The sequence below is a fragment of the Haliaeetus albicilla genome, chromosome 13 (genome assembly GCF_947461875.1).
Source record: "Haliaeetus albicilla chromosome 13, bHalAlb1.1, whole genome shotgun sequence".
In the NCBI taxonomy this organism is placed as follows: Eukaryota; Metazoa; Chordata; class Aves; order Accipitriformes; family Accipitridae; genus Haliaeetus; species Haliaeetus albicilla.
Genome location: NC_091495.1, coordinates 12,232,418 through 12,247,595, shown reverse-complemented (window position 1 = coordinate 12,247,595; position 15,178 = coordinate 12,232,418). Strand labels below are relative to the sequence as shown.

At 39.4% G+C, this 15,178-nt stretch overlaps 1 protein-coding gene across 10 annotated transcripts in view; it reads left to right on the top strand.

The window, feature by feature from the left end:
- RPS6KC1 (ribosomal protein S6 kinase C1) overlaps positions 1-13,945 on the top strand; it is a 93,079-nt gene extending 79,134 nt beyond the window's left edge. For 9 of the 10 annotated variants that reach the window (XM_069800156.1, XM_069800157.1, XM_069800152.1 and 6 more), the window contains 3 exons: positions 7,299-7,381; positions 8,099-8,194; positions 11,316-13,945. In XM_069800156.1, coding sequence (XP_069656257.1) covers positions 7,299-7,381; positions 8,099-8,194; positions 11,316-11,426 — 290 coding nt within the window. In that variant the 3' untranslated portion in view covers positions 11,427-13,945. Of the gene's footprint in view, positions 1-7,298; positions 7,382-8,098; positions 8,195-9,371; positions 11,011-11,315 lie in introns of those variants that run through there. The other variant, XM_069800155.1, reaches the window with a different exon arrangement.
- Positions 13,946-15,178: the final 1,233 nt, after the last annotated feature.

Genomic DNA, 15,178 nt, shown 5'->3' with positions numbered 1-15,178 from the left:
AGCCTAGCAGGGGGGCCATTATTCTGCTCTATAAATAAGTTTAAAAAAGAAACAAACACACACACAAACCTGTGAATCAACATGTTTTGGTCTAATTGAGGGAAAAGCAAGATAGATGAATTTTGAAATGCAAATGATCACCTTCTGTTATCTAAGTATCAGTTTTGCCAACTTTGTGATCTTGAGTATAAAGAGTTGTTACCTTTTAAATGGAATAATAATTATATTCCATTCTTGATAGTTGTGATTTTTAAAATCAAATTGGTAACTTTTTAAAAAAAGCCCCTTCATAGTATCCTTAATACCTGGGAGAAAGACAAAATTGTCTATAGCCACAGCCCAGTCAAGATTGTCTTCAACTAAAACATATTAAGTTGAGGATTTACTCATAAGGAGAAACTTTTAGGTACTTTTTCGATGTAACCTGTGAAGTGTCATGTTGTAGAAGCGGCTTGCTGGTCTAACATCTTGCGTAAATACGATGTGTGAATGAGATGTTTTATTTATACTCTCAGAGTTCTTGTTCCAGCAGCGGGGATGCGTTCTGTCACATCCCTGTAGTGTTTTCAGAGGACGAGATTTCAGAACTGGGCTGCCTTTGGAGTCTTTTTTCTTTCTTGTCCAAACAATGAGTTTTCACCAGACTGTGTTTGCTAAAAACTGGAGATTTGCTTGCTGAGATCATAAAGCCAAAGGGAGCTTAGCTGCATAGAAAATGTAAGGAAGAAACTGGCCATCAGTAATGCATCATATTATTCTGATGCTTTCATAAGCTGTGTGCTATAACCAAGCCTTATTTACACAAACTAGCCTTCACAGAAGCCCACATGTAAATATATGGTATATTTGGTTTTATTTAACCTGCTACTAATTGTACACAATACAAAACCTAAGCAAAAAGAAGGCTTTGTGGGTAAAGGATTTTGTTCCAAAGACGACCAAAATGTTTCAATGCAAACCTGATTTTTATACTCCCAAATGAAGATGTCACTTCTACTCTTAGACAATTGAAAATACAGATGCAAAGTGCAGCCGATAACCTAAAACATATGGCATGAAAATAAAAATTGCTAGGTTGCTATTATTAGCCTGTATGCTATAATTTTTATTTACTGCAAAAGGAAGAAATGGTTTGCCTCTGTTTACCAAATAGATATTTGATGCTGGAAAACCTGCATATTATTTGCGTATGTGTTTTTCAGTAGGGGTTTGCAGGCACTCATTAAATCTGCTATTCTGTATTATAGTAATTTAATTTGAGTAGATTGTTTAAGAAGCAAAATAACTGTGGTAGATTAAAGTGCCATTGACCCTGAGAGGTGTCGAGGGGTGGGCTGGTCTCGTGGTTATAGTGTTAGACTGGACTTCCTAGATTTTATCTGTGACTGTGTCGTAGCTTTTTGTTTGACATTAATGTCTCAGTATAATCCTCAAAAGGAAAGGAAAAAACAGAGCAGGTGAATGAGCTTTAAGCAGTAAAGACAGAAGCATGGGCTAGCTTGATTTGAAAAGGCCTGGCAATAGGAAAGAGGGCTAAGGATTTGCATGAAAAATATATGGCTCGTGTGAATGATGAGGAAAGGTGTGGAGCTGCAGAAAAAGTACTGGTTATTGTGAAGCTGGGAGTAACAACTTTACAACCGCCATTTGGAGTGGTATAGCTCTCCAAAGACACCTGAGTGTCCCACGGAAAACAACGGCAACTGACTGCTCCCAAAATAGCAATGTCATGAATGTGGAGTAGGTAATTGAAAGCATGGGTTTGGGCAGAGAATCAGGTATTTTCTGAAAATAGTTTGATGTGGTTTGGCATTCAGGCTTGTTGTAAGTACACTACATGTTTCAGGTGAAGCACGTGCACTTGTGGTTTTTCATAGACTCTGTAACTGGAATAAGCAGTAAGATGGGCTGAAGCTGTTGATTTGTAAAAATCTGGTATTTTAGTCTGGCTGACATAAAAGCCAGTTAATAACTCTGGAAGAAAGTGTAATTTACCTGTGTGGTGCGGTTGTTTTTGGTTTTTATTTATTATATTTTTAAATTTTTTTAATTATTACAGATGGGGCTAAACCTTGAAGAAGATAGGGTAGAAAATGCCTTTTGAAAATAAATGGAGCTAGCTGAAACGTTAATTAGTGTCTGCTTTGTTTTGATAACAGAGCAGTAAAAAGTTTCTTTGTCTCTTTTGTCACCTGATTATTTTAGAGGAAGTTTTAATTCCATCTTGGGCTGCTAAAAGGAAGAAAGAACACAGTTTCCTCTACTAATTTTTTTTTTTCTTTTAGTAACATGAGGAAATTTCTTCCAAAGAGGAACATAGATGCTCATATGTTTTTGAATGCCTTTAAGATGAAACTTCCTATTTTCATACTCCATTTGATCTTGGCAGATGTTCATTGGACTTGCCTCACTACTTTATTGTTTAAAGACCATGATAAACTTTTTTTACTTAACTGTAGATGGTTCAATACTGTGTTTTATAAATTGCTAAAGCATTATGGCCAGATTGCTTGTGTGATGTGTTATTTAGTGACTGTATCTTATGATATCTTGGCTGACTGAGTCTGCCTAGAGTAAATTAGCTTGGACTCATTTTACTTGGTTCTCTGCAAATGCTTCTTTACATATATAGATATTAAAATAAGATAAAATAGTAAGCTTTTAAAATTAAATGAGTGTAAGGTAAATAGAATTTCTGAAGCGACTCTAATGGTTTTTCGTGCAATACTGTTTATCTTAATGGCCACAGAAGGGAAAAACATTGTGTCTGATGTTTTCAGGATGTTGGACAAGTCCATTTCCTCCTGAACAGTTTCAGACACCTGATGATAGTTCAGATGGGTCTCCTTGTTTTCTTAGTGCAGAAGCGATACTTGAAGTTACGCTGTTTCTGCTTGAAACACAGGGTAAGAAGAGGGGCCTCCTCAGGTTTTGAAATTCTTACCAATCCACCAACAGTCAAATGGTTCCTGTCTTAATTCTAGGAAAACCACCTCAAGGCAAAGCCGTTCCTAACTCTTAGGTGTTTGGAGAAGCAGTACTTCCACCTAGAGCCTATTTTCTTGTGCGCTGACTTCCGATGCATTTTTTTGGATGTTACAGTTTATCCTACAAAGTTTTTGATCGAGTTTTTGTTCTTGGTGATTCACAAGCCATCTGGCCTGAGTTGTACAGTGAATGTCTACGTCCACCTTTAAGCCTGGCTTCTTTTATGTTAACTAGTGTTTGTGTGTGCTGGTTGGGAGGCCTTATTGTCAGCCCTGGAGGAGACTGTATTTGGGAGAAAATGTTTGAGGTGTAGGTAGTAAAAACCTTTGAAATCCTTTAACACGAAGGCTGTATTTCAGGTTAAGGTGCTGTAGAAAGAATGAGAAAATCAGCCTTGGTGTTAAGGTTAATAACTTTATCAAGGTTGTATGTTCAAGAGCAGTGAAGTTCTGCTTTTTTACTTTAGAACTGGCACTTCTGTTTAAAAATACAGAGCATTGTCAGCTATGTATCCCTTATCAGGAAGTAAGCTATTACTGTGTATAATGCAGCTATTGAGATAAGTATGGAAACCATAAAGAAATGGGCTTTCAGTTGAGACCAGCTGCTCTAGGAGGAGGACAGTGCAGGGTAGTGGAGGTGTTTACCTGTACCATCTGTCTCCATCTGAACCTGATAACGTTTTACAAATCTCCTTTCCTTCAGTTACCCCAATGGCTTCTGTTGAAATTGCTTCTGTGCAGGAACTTAGCATTGCTGTTGACATGTGCTACTTGGGTGCGAGATGTTATATGGGCGCGCATCAGGAAGGGAGAAAGAAGAAAGCTCTCCCTTTTAGTGAAGTTGCGGTAAAGTTGGAAGAGCTACTGATTTTTTTTCACTCTGCTTATTTATTTCTCTGATTTAAAAGGATTTTTGTACTTGAGAATGATATGAATATTTTTTCTGCAAATTTGGTACTGCTAGTCCTAGAAACACCAACACTGTGCACATGTGTGTGCATGTTTATGTTTGTACAAATGTGGACAAAGTCCTTGATTTCAAGGTTCATGAAGTAAAGAATTGGCACAAATATCCCCATGTTATTCACTTAAGCTTATGGGTCGCTACCGTTTATTGTCTAAATTACTTTGCTGATGGATTGAGATGAAAATGTTTTCTTAGTGAAGGCAGATATTGTAGTTCAGATTTATTGCAATATTAAAGCTTTAAAACAAGCATATGCCCTGTGTGGTATATTACATTAGCTAGCTACTCTGTATCACTTGAAAGCATTTAATAATCTATAGTTTCTAATTTTTCCCATGATGTGTAGTCAAGATAAAATGCAGTAATATTGATGTGAAATCCTGAACTTATTATGATCAGCATACTGCATCAGTGCATCAGAAGTAATGTGACTTGTTTGAAGTAAGGGAATGTAAACAACACCTGTTTATTTGTAGTATTCACAGTGAATTTTTTCTTTTTTTTTTTAAAGGAAAATATTTATTTTAATCTGAACTAAGGAAACTTTGGGACCTAGGGAAAGCAGCAAGAAAGCAGACATTGGGTAATGGGAGAAAAGTTGAGCTAAAATTTAGTTTTTGTAAAAAAGGATACTTGGATGTTACCCGCAGCTGAGTTTTCTGTTTTCTGTTCTGTGTTGGTTCAGATGACTTGTCCTGCACTTTCTGCTGTGTGCATGAGAACCCAGCCGGAGCCTTTCAGTCCAGGGAGAAATCTATGTTACTTGACTGTTCTCAATTTATCCCACTTGTGTCATTTTGGTCACGGTCAAAAGTGGATGGAAGAGTTCAGTGCTGTTCTCTTAAGAGAGATCTGCAATGACATTTGTTTTGATTTGGCATATATTGAAAATGTTCTTATAGTTGAAAATACAAGCTTGGATTTTGGACAAGTGGGCTTTAGTTTACCTTTTGACTCTTACTCTGTGTCCATTTTCTTCATCAGTGAAGTAATTGAGGTTACATCAACTTCCCATAATGAACAGTATGGGATTCTGTGAAAGAAGGCAGTGTAACCTTGGTGCTTCGAAGAACTGGATCAGCATCTGTGACTGTCAACATAAAAGGAAATAATAACAAAACTCAGAAATGAATTTTTCATAATATTTCATTTCCCTGTGCTCAGAATGATGGGTTTTTTTCACCTTTACAATATTTTTTTTATATTGGGCTGTAACTCAAGAGGCCTATCCCCCTGAATGTCTTTGGGGAAGAATGGGTTATCTCCTTTTGTGGCATTATTCTAAAATTTAAGATGTGTCAATATGGGAAAGTTAATGGTAGTGTAGGAACTGAGAATGTAGCTGTCAATCTTTATTAACTCCTGGCTTTACTGGTCTTATTCTGGAATAAGTGTGGAATTTAATTTAAAAAATAAAAATCTTCACTTGTTTGGAAGAAAGCTCTCTTAGTCTAGAATATCCACAGGATTAAAGCCACATGGGAAAGAAAACTCTGCTCTAAAGAAGCCTAAAGTATTTGGTTTTAGATATTACTTTCCATTCATGACATCTTGTTTTTGAATGTACATGATTGGAACATACAACACTAGGAAATCACAATCAGACTGGGAAGGCATTTCCGTTCAGTAGGTTTCACTGAGAGATGCTATGAAAACCTTTCACCAGCTGGTTCATGTGGAAAGGCCCAAGTTTGTTTTTTTTGTTTTCCTTTATTAAAGGACTGTTACCTAGAAGGTCTGCCTTTCTGAAGGGATGTAAAATTAAATTGCAAGAACAGATTTTGATTTTTACACAAATTCTCTCAATTTACCATAATTTCAACTTTATCTGGATGCTTGCCTGGGATCTTAAAACGTTTTAAAAATGCATGTAATTATGCTGATACAGTTCCTTATGTGGCTGCCATTATATCTGTGTAAAAGTTTCTCGATGCTGATAGAAGTATTAATCTGTAAAGAATGGAATAAATTCTAATGTGTGGCACCCTTATAGTGATGTATTGGGCATTCAAACGCCATTAACTGTAATCAGCTTTTCAATGTGAGGGATGTCCTACCTAAAGAAACAATGTCTGAGCCATCCTTCCTTGTTGCTCTTGCAACAGCAACCTCAGCCTAGTCCTAGAAGGTGTTGAGCATCTTCCAGCTTGTGTGGCAGCTGCCCGAGGGGGCAGCCCTCTGCACGTCCCCGTGCTCAGCGTGCGTGTGCATCTCTGCAGCTGGGGAGGTCTGGGGCTACTGCCTTCCTTTCTCTGACCCCGGAGTGTGACTCATCTGTAGTTCTCCTTGGCCATGCTCACGCTAAGCTCCATAAAATGATGAGCAAGATTTTTCAAACATGCCGCAATGCTTTTCACAGCAACGACTATGTGACTATATGCTAATTGTTGTCCTCTGCTGGGAAGCTGGTGTGGCTTTTGCCACCAAAGCTATTTTAGTGCAGCTTCTGCATTTTTTTGACAGTCAAAATGAAGATTTCATCTTCATTGCAATCTGTTTTTCTGCCTGTTTTAGAGCAGACAGTGTGGTGCGTTTGTATTTAATAATTTTTGTAGTTTAAAGCCTGAGTCGGTGAAGGCCAAGTTTTCTGCATGCATCATGCTATTGAATATGTGAATGTGTATGGCGAGGGACTCTCTAACTCCCATCTCACCTCTCTGCTGTCTCTTGTGCATGGACAGCAATAAGAGTGTTGGGTGCTGGCTGGATGCTGGGGAAAACAACTTTTCGTACCTAGGTACAATTTGGGCTGAGTTGCAGCAATACACAGTTTCTGGCTGTGGTTAGGCTATGTGAAGTAGATTTAGCGTCTTTATCTGGTTCCCAACAGACAAGAGAGACAATTGTGAAAAGTGTCCCATGGTGATCCCAGCAAAGGGTGTAGGTTAGCCACGAGACAAATCCTGCCCTCTAAGACAAAATTAAGGCATGCAGTAGGCTATTATAACTTCCCTTTTGTTGCATTTATGGATGCATCAGGCCACTCTGGTCAGTCCAGCTCTTCTGACCAGAGTAAATTCTCTAAGTACGTTTTGCTTTACTGTATGTCACTGTTTGGTTTTAGTCCAGTGTAGAAGAATCCGAACTGTAATGCCTACAAGTCTTGAAAATGCCTATGTATGCACGGAAAAGGCAAATTATGCGTGAAACGTATAGTGTTGCTGTGTTTGAACAATGCAATCTGTAGGTGGCTAAAGGGCTAACTAAATTGCAGGCATAATGAAAGCTCTGTGGTATTTAGTATATGTTCTGTCAGCATTAAACAGTCACCTTGTAAATATATGTTAATTTTGAAGGTGTAACTGACCTTTTTAATATTAATTGAAATGTCTCTTGTTTAGAGGTTGGCGCTATCCTAGAAGAGACAGAAGCCTGTGACTGGTGGAGCCTGGGTGCCATTCTTTTTGAACTCCTCACTGGAAAGGTAGGGCTGGGGGCAAGTTACTTCATAAAATTGACCTCTTGGCCAGTAGTTTCTCACAGGTGGTATGCCCAGTTGTGATTTCCTTGCTTGTCTTTCTCAGATGTGCTTTGCTGACCTGAGTACCCTCAATTTCTTGGTCTGCATGGGACCAGAGAAACAAAATGTGCTCAAGCTTCAGCAGAACAACTTGATAAAGCTGTATCAAACTCAGGACTGAAAAAATAACCCAAAACGATGCTGCCCTCTTAACCACAGTGAAATCAAAGTTCTCTAACATTCCTTTTGCACATTTACAAAACTTTTGCCCTTATACTTTCAGTATTATGTCCCGGGACAGTGTAGGAGCCATATGTTGCTGTTACACATTGATTTGGTATTTTGAGACAAAGAGTGCTCAGCCAAATCAAACTGGTGATTAGTTGTCAGTTCTGCATGAAGAAAGCAAAGTCCACCAAATTCCCCGACTCTTCAAGTTTGAGCAATAGAGTACCAGCACTAAGACATAAATGTTCTAAAACCATATCTCCAGGGGGACATCAGTGCCTGTAGACATCCCTCCCAGAATCAGTACTTCATACTAGAATGCACTGACATTTTAGCTGTGTGTGTTAATTTGCATGTATACTAGGAGATAATCCAACACTAGAATTTTTTAATTAATAAATGTATCTGCTTGCCTTGATTTTTTTTTTTTTTAATTATTTTTTTTTCCTCCAGACTCTGGTTGAGTGCCATCCATCAGGAATAAACACTCATACTTCTTTGAGTATACCAGACCATGTATCAAAGGAGGCCAGATCACTGATTCAGCAGGTATTTGTTTTCTATAGGTACATGTGTAGACTGGACAAATACTTAATCTACCTAATTTGTTCTGGTGCAGGAAATGTAAAAACAGAAAGCTACTGATAGGAATGTGGATGGGTCTTTTGTCAGTACTGATGAATTTTGCCCAGCTGTCTTGTTGCATCTGGAAACTTTGACTTGTGCTGGCAGGTATCTCTGTAGAAAACTGGAGTGCTTTGCCATTTCTTTAAAGAACAAGTTTGGTCAATGCTGACTGCTTTGGAAACACCTGCTGGTGTGATGCATGAACATTTTAGGAATTCTGTCCTAAATGTTCATGGAAAAATTTGTCATGAATTGAATTAAACTAAAAAACGTTATGCCAATTCAGCAAGATAGCTCTAAGTACTATAAAACCTGTAACACACTGATCAGAAGTTATGACCTTGCTGTGGTTGAAAATCTGTAGTTGTCGTCCAGGAAATCATCTGGATGCCATTTGTTAAGAAAAGTACTTTAAATTGTGAATACAATGACTGTTGTAATAAGAACATAACTCAGGTTGGACAAAAGGCAGAGTAGGAAACCTTAAAATATAGACAACCTTCCAGACTGATACACCGTTTTCAAACTAATGGGAATAATATTGACTGCTGGTATTTACTCTTAGCTTTAGGTAGTTGTGACTGAGAGAATAAACTTGTAGTACAGGGTCTTGAATTTCAGGTAATGCTATCTTCCTTCTAGTTAATTTTGACCTAACTGAGGAGGTGGAGCCTGGATGTGACCTATTCCACTTGAGCAGAATAAGTGATATATGTGAACTGTGTTGTTTGGCTTTGAAGAGTATCTTGCTAGTGAATGCATAAACAATGACATCACTTAGATATAGATTTGAACAGAGCAGAGTGGAAAAAATAGTTCTTGAAGAAAATGAAAGAAAGAGGTTTTGAAAATTCAGTGAGTCAAAAGACCCAGTAACAGATAGATTTCTGTGCCATTAATGTGAAATAATTAATGGAAATGGAAGTAGATGTTTGGACCTCCTGTTTTGACTAGGTGACATGAAGTCACTGAAGGTGAAAGCATGTGTGTCTGTGTTTCTGGCAAAGGTAGAAAGGGAAGTGACTAAAGAAAAATCCCCTTTTTGTATAATCTGCATGTATATTGTTAGATGGTAGCAAATTGTTACCCTCACCCACAGGTGCTACAGGACTCAAATGGCTAAGGGAAAGCAAAACCACACTTGATGAAAGGAATTCCTCCCATTAAGACTAGAAGTGAAGACAAATGAAGTCGTCCAGTCCACTTCTCCCTGCCAATGTAGGATTGTTCTTCACTGCAGACTAACGTATTGCCTATTTTTAAATATGCCAAAGAGTGGCTCTTTTGCCACTTGTGGTTTAAGTGGCAAATATATCTCTGCCACTCGCAGATATATTACAAGGCCATATCTGTTCAGAGAACAGTCACCCCAGTGCCTGTTACATTAAGCCTTCTAGTGTAGGGTGGTGACTTATCTGGTGGAGGTTCGGCTATATGAGCTAGTAAATCACATTTTTGTTGTGTGACTATCCAAGGAAGCTGCCATTCATTGTTGAGGAAGCCTTGTCAGGAAAAGGAAGAAAGCTCTCTTGGCATGGATAGCAATTTGTCATTGTGACTTTCCTTCCCCCCACTGCCAAGGGTAAACAGGTCAAAGCATCACAGAATAACTGTGATCAATGTTCAGCTATACAGAAAACTGTGTCAGACGTTGTCTCCTGCTGTGGCTTCCAGTGCAGGTGATTTCGTTGTAAACACCTCCTTCATTTAGCCAGCTTCTAAGAAAACAGAGATCTGTTTATTTCTCATGAAAGATGAAGTTGTTGTTTTTATGTTGGTTTGGTATTTTGCACCCAGTATTTTTTTCAGGCACCTCCAGGCTTTACTACCAACAAAATATGCAACATGGCTTTTCAATAGGTATCTATTGCTTTCTAAGATTAAAGTTCTTCTGGAAGGACAAACTCCAGAAAAATAAGAGTCCATGCTTACTTTCCCCCTACTGGTGCTGGTTGTATTTCAACAGAAGGCAGAGACACCCTGGCTGCATCTGTTTCTGCTGGCTTGTAGAAGATACCAGAGCAGCACTATTCACTGTCACTGAGCTACCTTTACTATGTGACATTATGACTGCAAATAGCAGAGCCATCTTAAAATGTGTAAATTCCTATGTTTATGCATGTAGACTCACTTAGATGTTGAGTGCATTAAGATATGAATGCACATTGTTCCAAGTGACAACTGGGAGAAGTTATCCTATTAGCTGTTGCAGAAAAAGCAAGAAAGAAATCATGCCTTTGTACTGGCTGTAATTGAATAGAGTATAAACAGTTCTCTAAACCTGCAAAATATTTTTGTGTGTCTTTATTAGTCTCTTTGGAGTATTACCTTTGCATTCCCTTTTATATGGATTGGTATCTTTAAACAGATGTAAATATTGTGATTTCCTTTTCACATGAATTCAGCATGTGATGTACAACTAAAAAGCAAATGAAGTGCTGAATTTTAGGAAATTTCCATGAAGCCATTGCACTGTTTTGTTTCTTTCACTGGGATTTTGATTTTTCAATTTTAGTCCATTTGTAGGACTCTTTAAAACTTTTTTTTTTTTTTTTAAATAGAGAACTGGCTGTAATGTACTGGTATTTTAGGACCAACTCACAATTTATGAAAGAGAAAGTTACAGACCACTGTCCCCAATGTAGCCGTAACGCAGTGGTGTGAGCAAAGGTTAACATGAAGCAAATGCAGTGTCCAGAGTTCTACCGATGCAGGCTCTGGCTGCTGCTCTCTTTTTTTTTAAAATGAGGTTACACTTAAAATGAAGTCCCAATGTGCAGTGCTTCAGGGAATTGCATGCTGTGATCAGTAGTCTCTGAAGACTGTAATACTGAGACTCAAGGAAAGGAGAGTCGTCTTCCATTTACTGGATTTTAGGAATTTCAAGTATGCTTTTGCACTCTTGAAAGTAATTCATAGAGCAGGAAAACGGTAGGATGTCCTTTACCTTAGACCTTTCTGGAACTTTTAAGCAGTTGTTTTTGTTCTTACTCACTGAATCATATATATATATATATATATATATTTTTCCTTTTATATCAAGCTTTTGCAGTTTAATCCTGCGGAGCGTCTTGGTGCTGGCGTTGCTGGTGTTGAAGACATCAAATCTCATCCATTTTTTGCCCTTATAGAATGGGCTGATCTGCTGAGATGAGAGATGTGTGCCCTCTGAACAAACTCAGGTCAAGTGGACAAGTTTCTCTGGCACAGAAGCACCCTGACTTGCTTCCTTTCGATGTCCCAAACCATTTGGATGTGATGACTAAAGGATGCTGGAGCAATCAGGCCAAAAGTGAACACTTTTAACAAGAATCACTGGTTGTACAGGGTGCTAGCTTATTTTTACTGCAACTGGCTGCTACGTGTGTGTAAGTCTTTTCACCAAAGGGTGGTTTGTGATGAAACTCCTGGACAGCATGTTTAGCACTGCCAGCTTGTCAACTAAGTAGAAACAGGAATGTGCTCCTGGTGCTTTGTCTGATGATGGAAGTGTCTATAAACTGTGCCAGTTGAAAGTATCTTTTATAGTGTCAGTAGACCATTTTCCTATGCTAAGTGCAGCTCTGGGGGAGCGGGGGGAGGAAGGAGCAAATAATTTATTAATGGTATATGCTGAATAAAATACTAAAATGCTTTATGCAAAAGTTGACACGTTAAAAATAATATATACATTAAAAATTAAGAAAGCTGTTGCATAATACTGTGGAATGTGTCTTGAAAATGGCATATCATTTCCCACTGTGGAAAGAGCATATAAAAGGCAAATAATACTGTCAAATGTTGTACTTTGTTGGCTGGCAATGTCTGTTTAAAACTAGACTCTGTTGTATTTGATGAGCTACATGTTAAAGTCACTACAGAAAGGGAAATCTTCTTTTCCTCAGCTGGATAAACACTTCTTTAGCACTCTAATAAGGAGCAAGAATACATAATGCTAAATAAATGTATAGATTAAAAAAGGAAAAATTCTTCTCATCACTGCAGCCACCACTTTATCACTTAATGAACTTTACTTCCTCCAAGTGTCCTATTTTTAGCTGCTACTTCAGGAAAAAACCTTTCTGCTCGTGCTCTTCTGCTTGAGGAAGCTTCTGAACTCTCCTGTTTGTTAATAGTCTTAATAAATCAAAGAAAGCCTTCACCCACTCGGCTGCTTGAACAGGAAGAAGCCTGGGATTTGCTCATGCCAAATGACTAAGTGACATCTCTGAGCAAACCCTAGTGGGTAAGACTTGGGCATGAGCCAATTAGCTGACCTGTTTGTTTGTTAGAAAGGTCTGGAGAATGGGAGAAGAATACAGGACATGCAGAATATTTTGCTGTGCGCTGCTGTTGGTGCTAAGCAGCCATGCTTGTATGGGTTCCTGACGTACAAACGCTGTACGCTGTGATGCTTTTACAGATTATGGATCTGTGGGGTTTTTCCTAAATGTTCACTTTGCTCTCACTATTTTTTTTTTTTTTTGTTGTTCCTTTTTCTTCCTCTCCCCAGCTTTATCCGGAGAACAAAGGGCAAATTCCTTTGGGAAAGTGAGGTGACAGCAATGATTACTGAATTTACAACTCAAAAAAAAAAGTATCCCTCCATTTGTATTTTAGCAGTGTATTTTATTGGCACTCCCAAAAGTGCATCTGCACAGTCTCCATCTGTTAGACACCAGGTCGGTGTATTCAAATAAAGTGGAAAAGGAAAATGCTTCACTTAAACAAAGGAAATCTGGAAACTTTTTTTTCCTTTTTAAATTATTCCACTCCCCTCTTTTTTTCTTTCTTCCCTTTCTTGTGATCACCAGGCCAGCAGAGGGGCTGTAACAACACCGCAGGTTGTAACCAGGTCACTAGTATCACTGCCTATGGAGTGCTGTCCAAGATTACATCACTCTCAGAAACCGTGTTTCAACCTACCACCCTCTGGCTTCATAACAGGAACTCCCTCAGGTGAGCCACAGGAACAACTTCCTGTGCCGAGCGGGTCGGAAATCTCTAATGCGGAGACCAAGCTGATCCAGAGCTTCCTTCCAGCACTGCCCTGGCTGTGACTTTCGAGAGAGGGCTCATTGCTCAAGGGAAGACTCCCTTCCCTCGGCCACCTGACTCCATCCCTGGGGCTCTCTAGCCCAACCACGAGATAATGTCATTGCCCACGTTGATCCGTCCCCTTGCATTTGCCTGGTGATAACTGTAAAAAAAATATTTTCCATGTTACCTTAAAATGCTCTCTTGTTCAGGTTGTGCCCGTGTGCCGGTTGCAAGTAGAGGCGGGATACAATAGCACAGGAGCACAAGCTGGTTTCTGTGAGCAGCAGAAGGAAAATGCTGTTCTAGCAGGAACCAGATGACCAGTCACTCTCACTGCAAACATTTGGTTTAGTTAATGACACAGAAATATTCCTTTTTCAAGTATGTTAGTAGTGAGGAAATCTAGATCATGGAGACTAGAAGGAATGGGGCACTTGGCAAGATGTCTTGCCAAAAATGAGACTTTGAGATTCTATAGGTGTTTGTAACCTTACCACTGACTCAGATAACGGTTTTGCTGAAGGAAGCACAGTCTGGAATTAACTGCACAAAAAAAATCCTCCTTCTATCTTTTTTTTTTTCCTTCCTTTAACATGTATTATGTTGTATTGGTGTTTACATGTATTCCTTTAATAAACAAAACATTTCAAGCCTTGGGTTTCTGAACTTTGCATTTAGTTCTTGAAGACAATCCTTCCTACCTAATCAATGCTTCTTGTCCTTGGCTTTTATGACTTGAAGTGTTCTGGAGATCTTCTTTTTGGCACTGCTTATGAAGCCGTGTGGTGCACATCTCTCTTTTGCTGACTTACGTAGTCCATTCCACCTTCCTTCTGTTATACCTAATGGCTGATAGCAAAACAAATCAGTGCCGTTTTGTTCACAGGAATTAGTGAGAGTCTATGTAAAACACAGTAAAATAAACCTATAGATTTTCTTATTCTCCTGTGGGTGTTCAGGTAAGGCAGATAACACACTTAAGACATCTCAAAGGGGTAATTCATTGCACCCTGTTGAACCACACTCGTAACATTTTTTGTGTCCTACTAAGAGAAACTGGGAGACAAAATGTTTGAAGGCTTGCACTGGGTAGAATTGCTGTGAGGTGAGCCAGGGCCCCTGCCAGACCCACGGAAGAAATTGCATCTCATGAAATACAAGGGGCATAACTTTGTTCGCTTTTAATGGCTGTATTCACAGCTTCTGTGCTTGTAGCACAGCTCCTATATCTCCTGTGAAAATCACCTCTCAGACAGCAGTCACTGTCACGCTGACTCTCCGCGCACCTTTGGGATGCTGAGTTGGCAGGGTTACCTGTGCCAGAACATCCACCCGGCTCCTCTCTCCAGTGCTAAACCTGTTCCTTGGTGTGTCCCCGCAGCGAAGGGCACTGGGATGAAGAAGGCTGGGGAGGTCAGCCTTCTCTAAATGAAGCACTCAGCATAACAAGGTACAGGGAAGTGCGAAGTAAACCACCACGGGATTTTTTTTTTTTTTTTTTTTGTGTGGTGTCATTTGTTTTCTCAAGGACACTGAGTAGGAAGCTGGAGAAACAGAAACTTCCTCTCTGGTGAGATTTATGGTAGGGATTTTAGCAATAAAATGAAAAAGTACGTTTGTTGATTTCTTCAGGTTTGTGCTTTCTGCGTGGGCTTTACTGTGAGCTGAACTCTGTGGTTCCCGGCTGCTGCACGGCCCTGCACTCTGCATGAGGGGGCCTTTACCCGGGTCCCAGCACATGCCGGTGAGCCAGCCTGCGGCCCCGTCTGTCCATGGCTAAGCACCCCAAAGTCCTCTTCCAGTCAGCAGCATCTGCAGCTGAGGAGCACCTCTTGCGGCTGGCCCTCAGCTCTGTGTGTCTTCTGAGCCGCACGTAGCTTTCACATC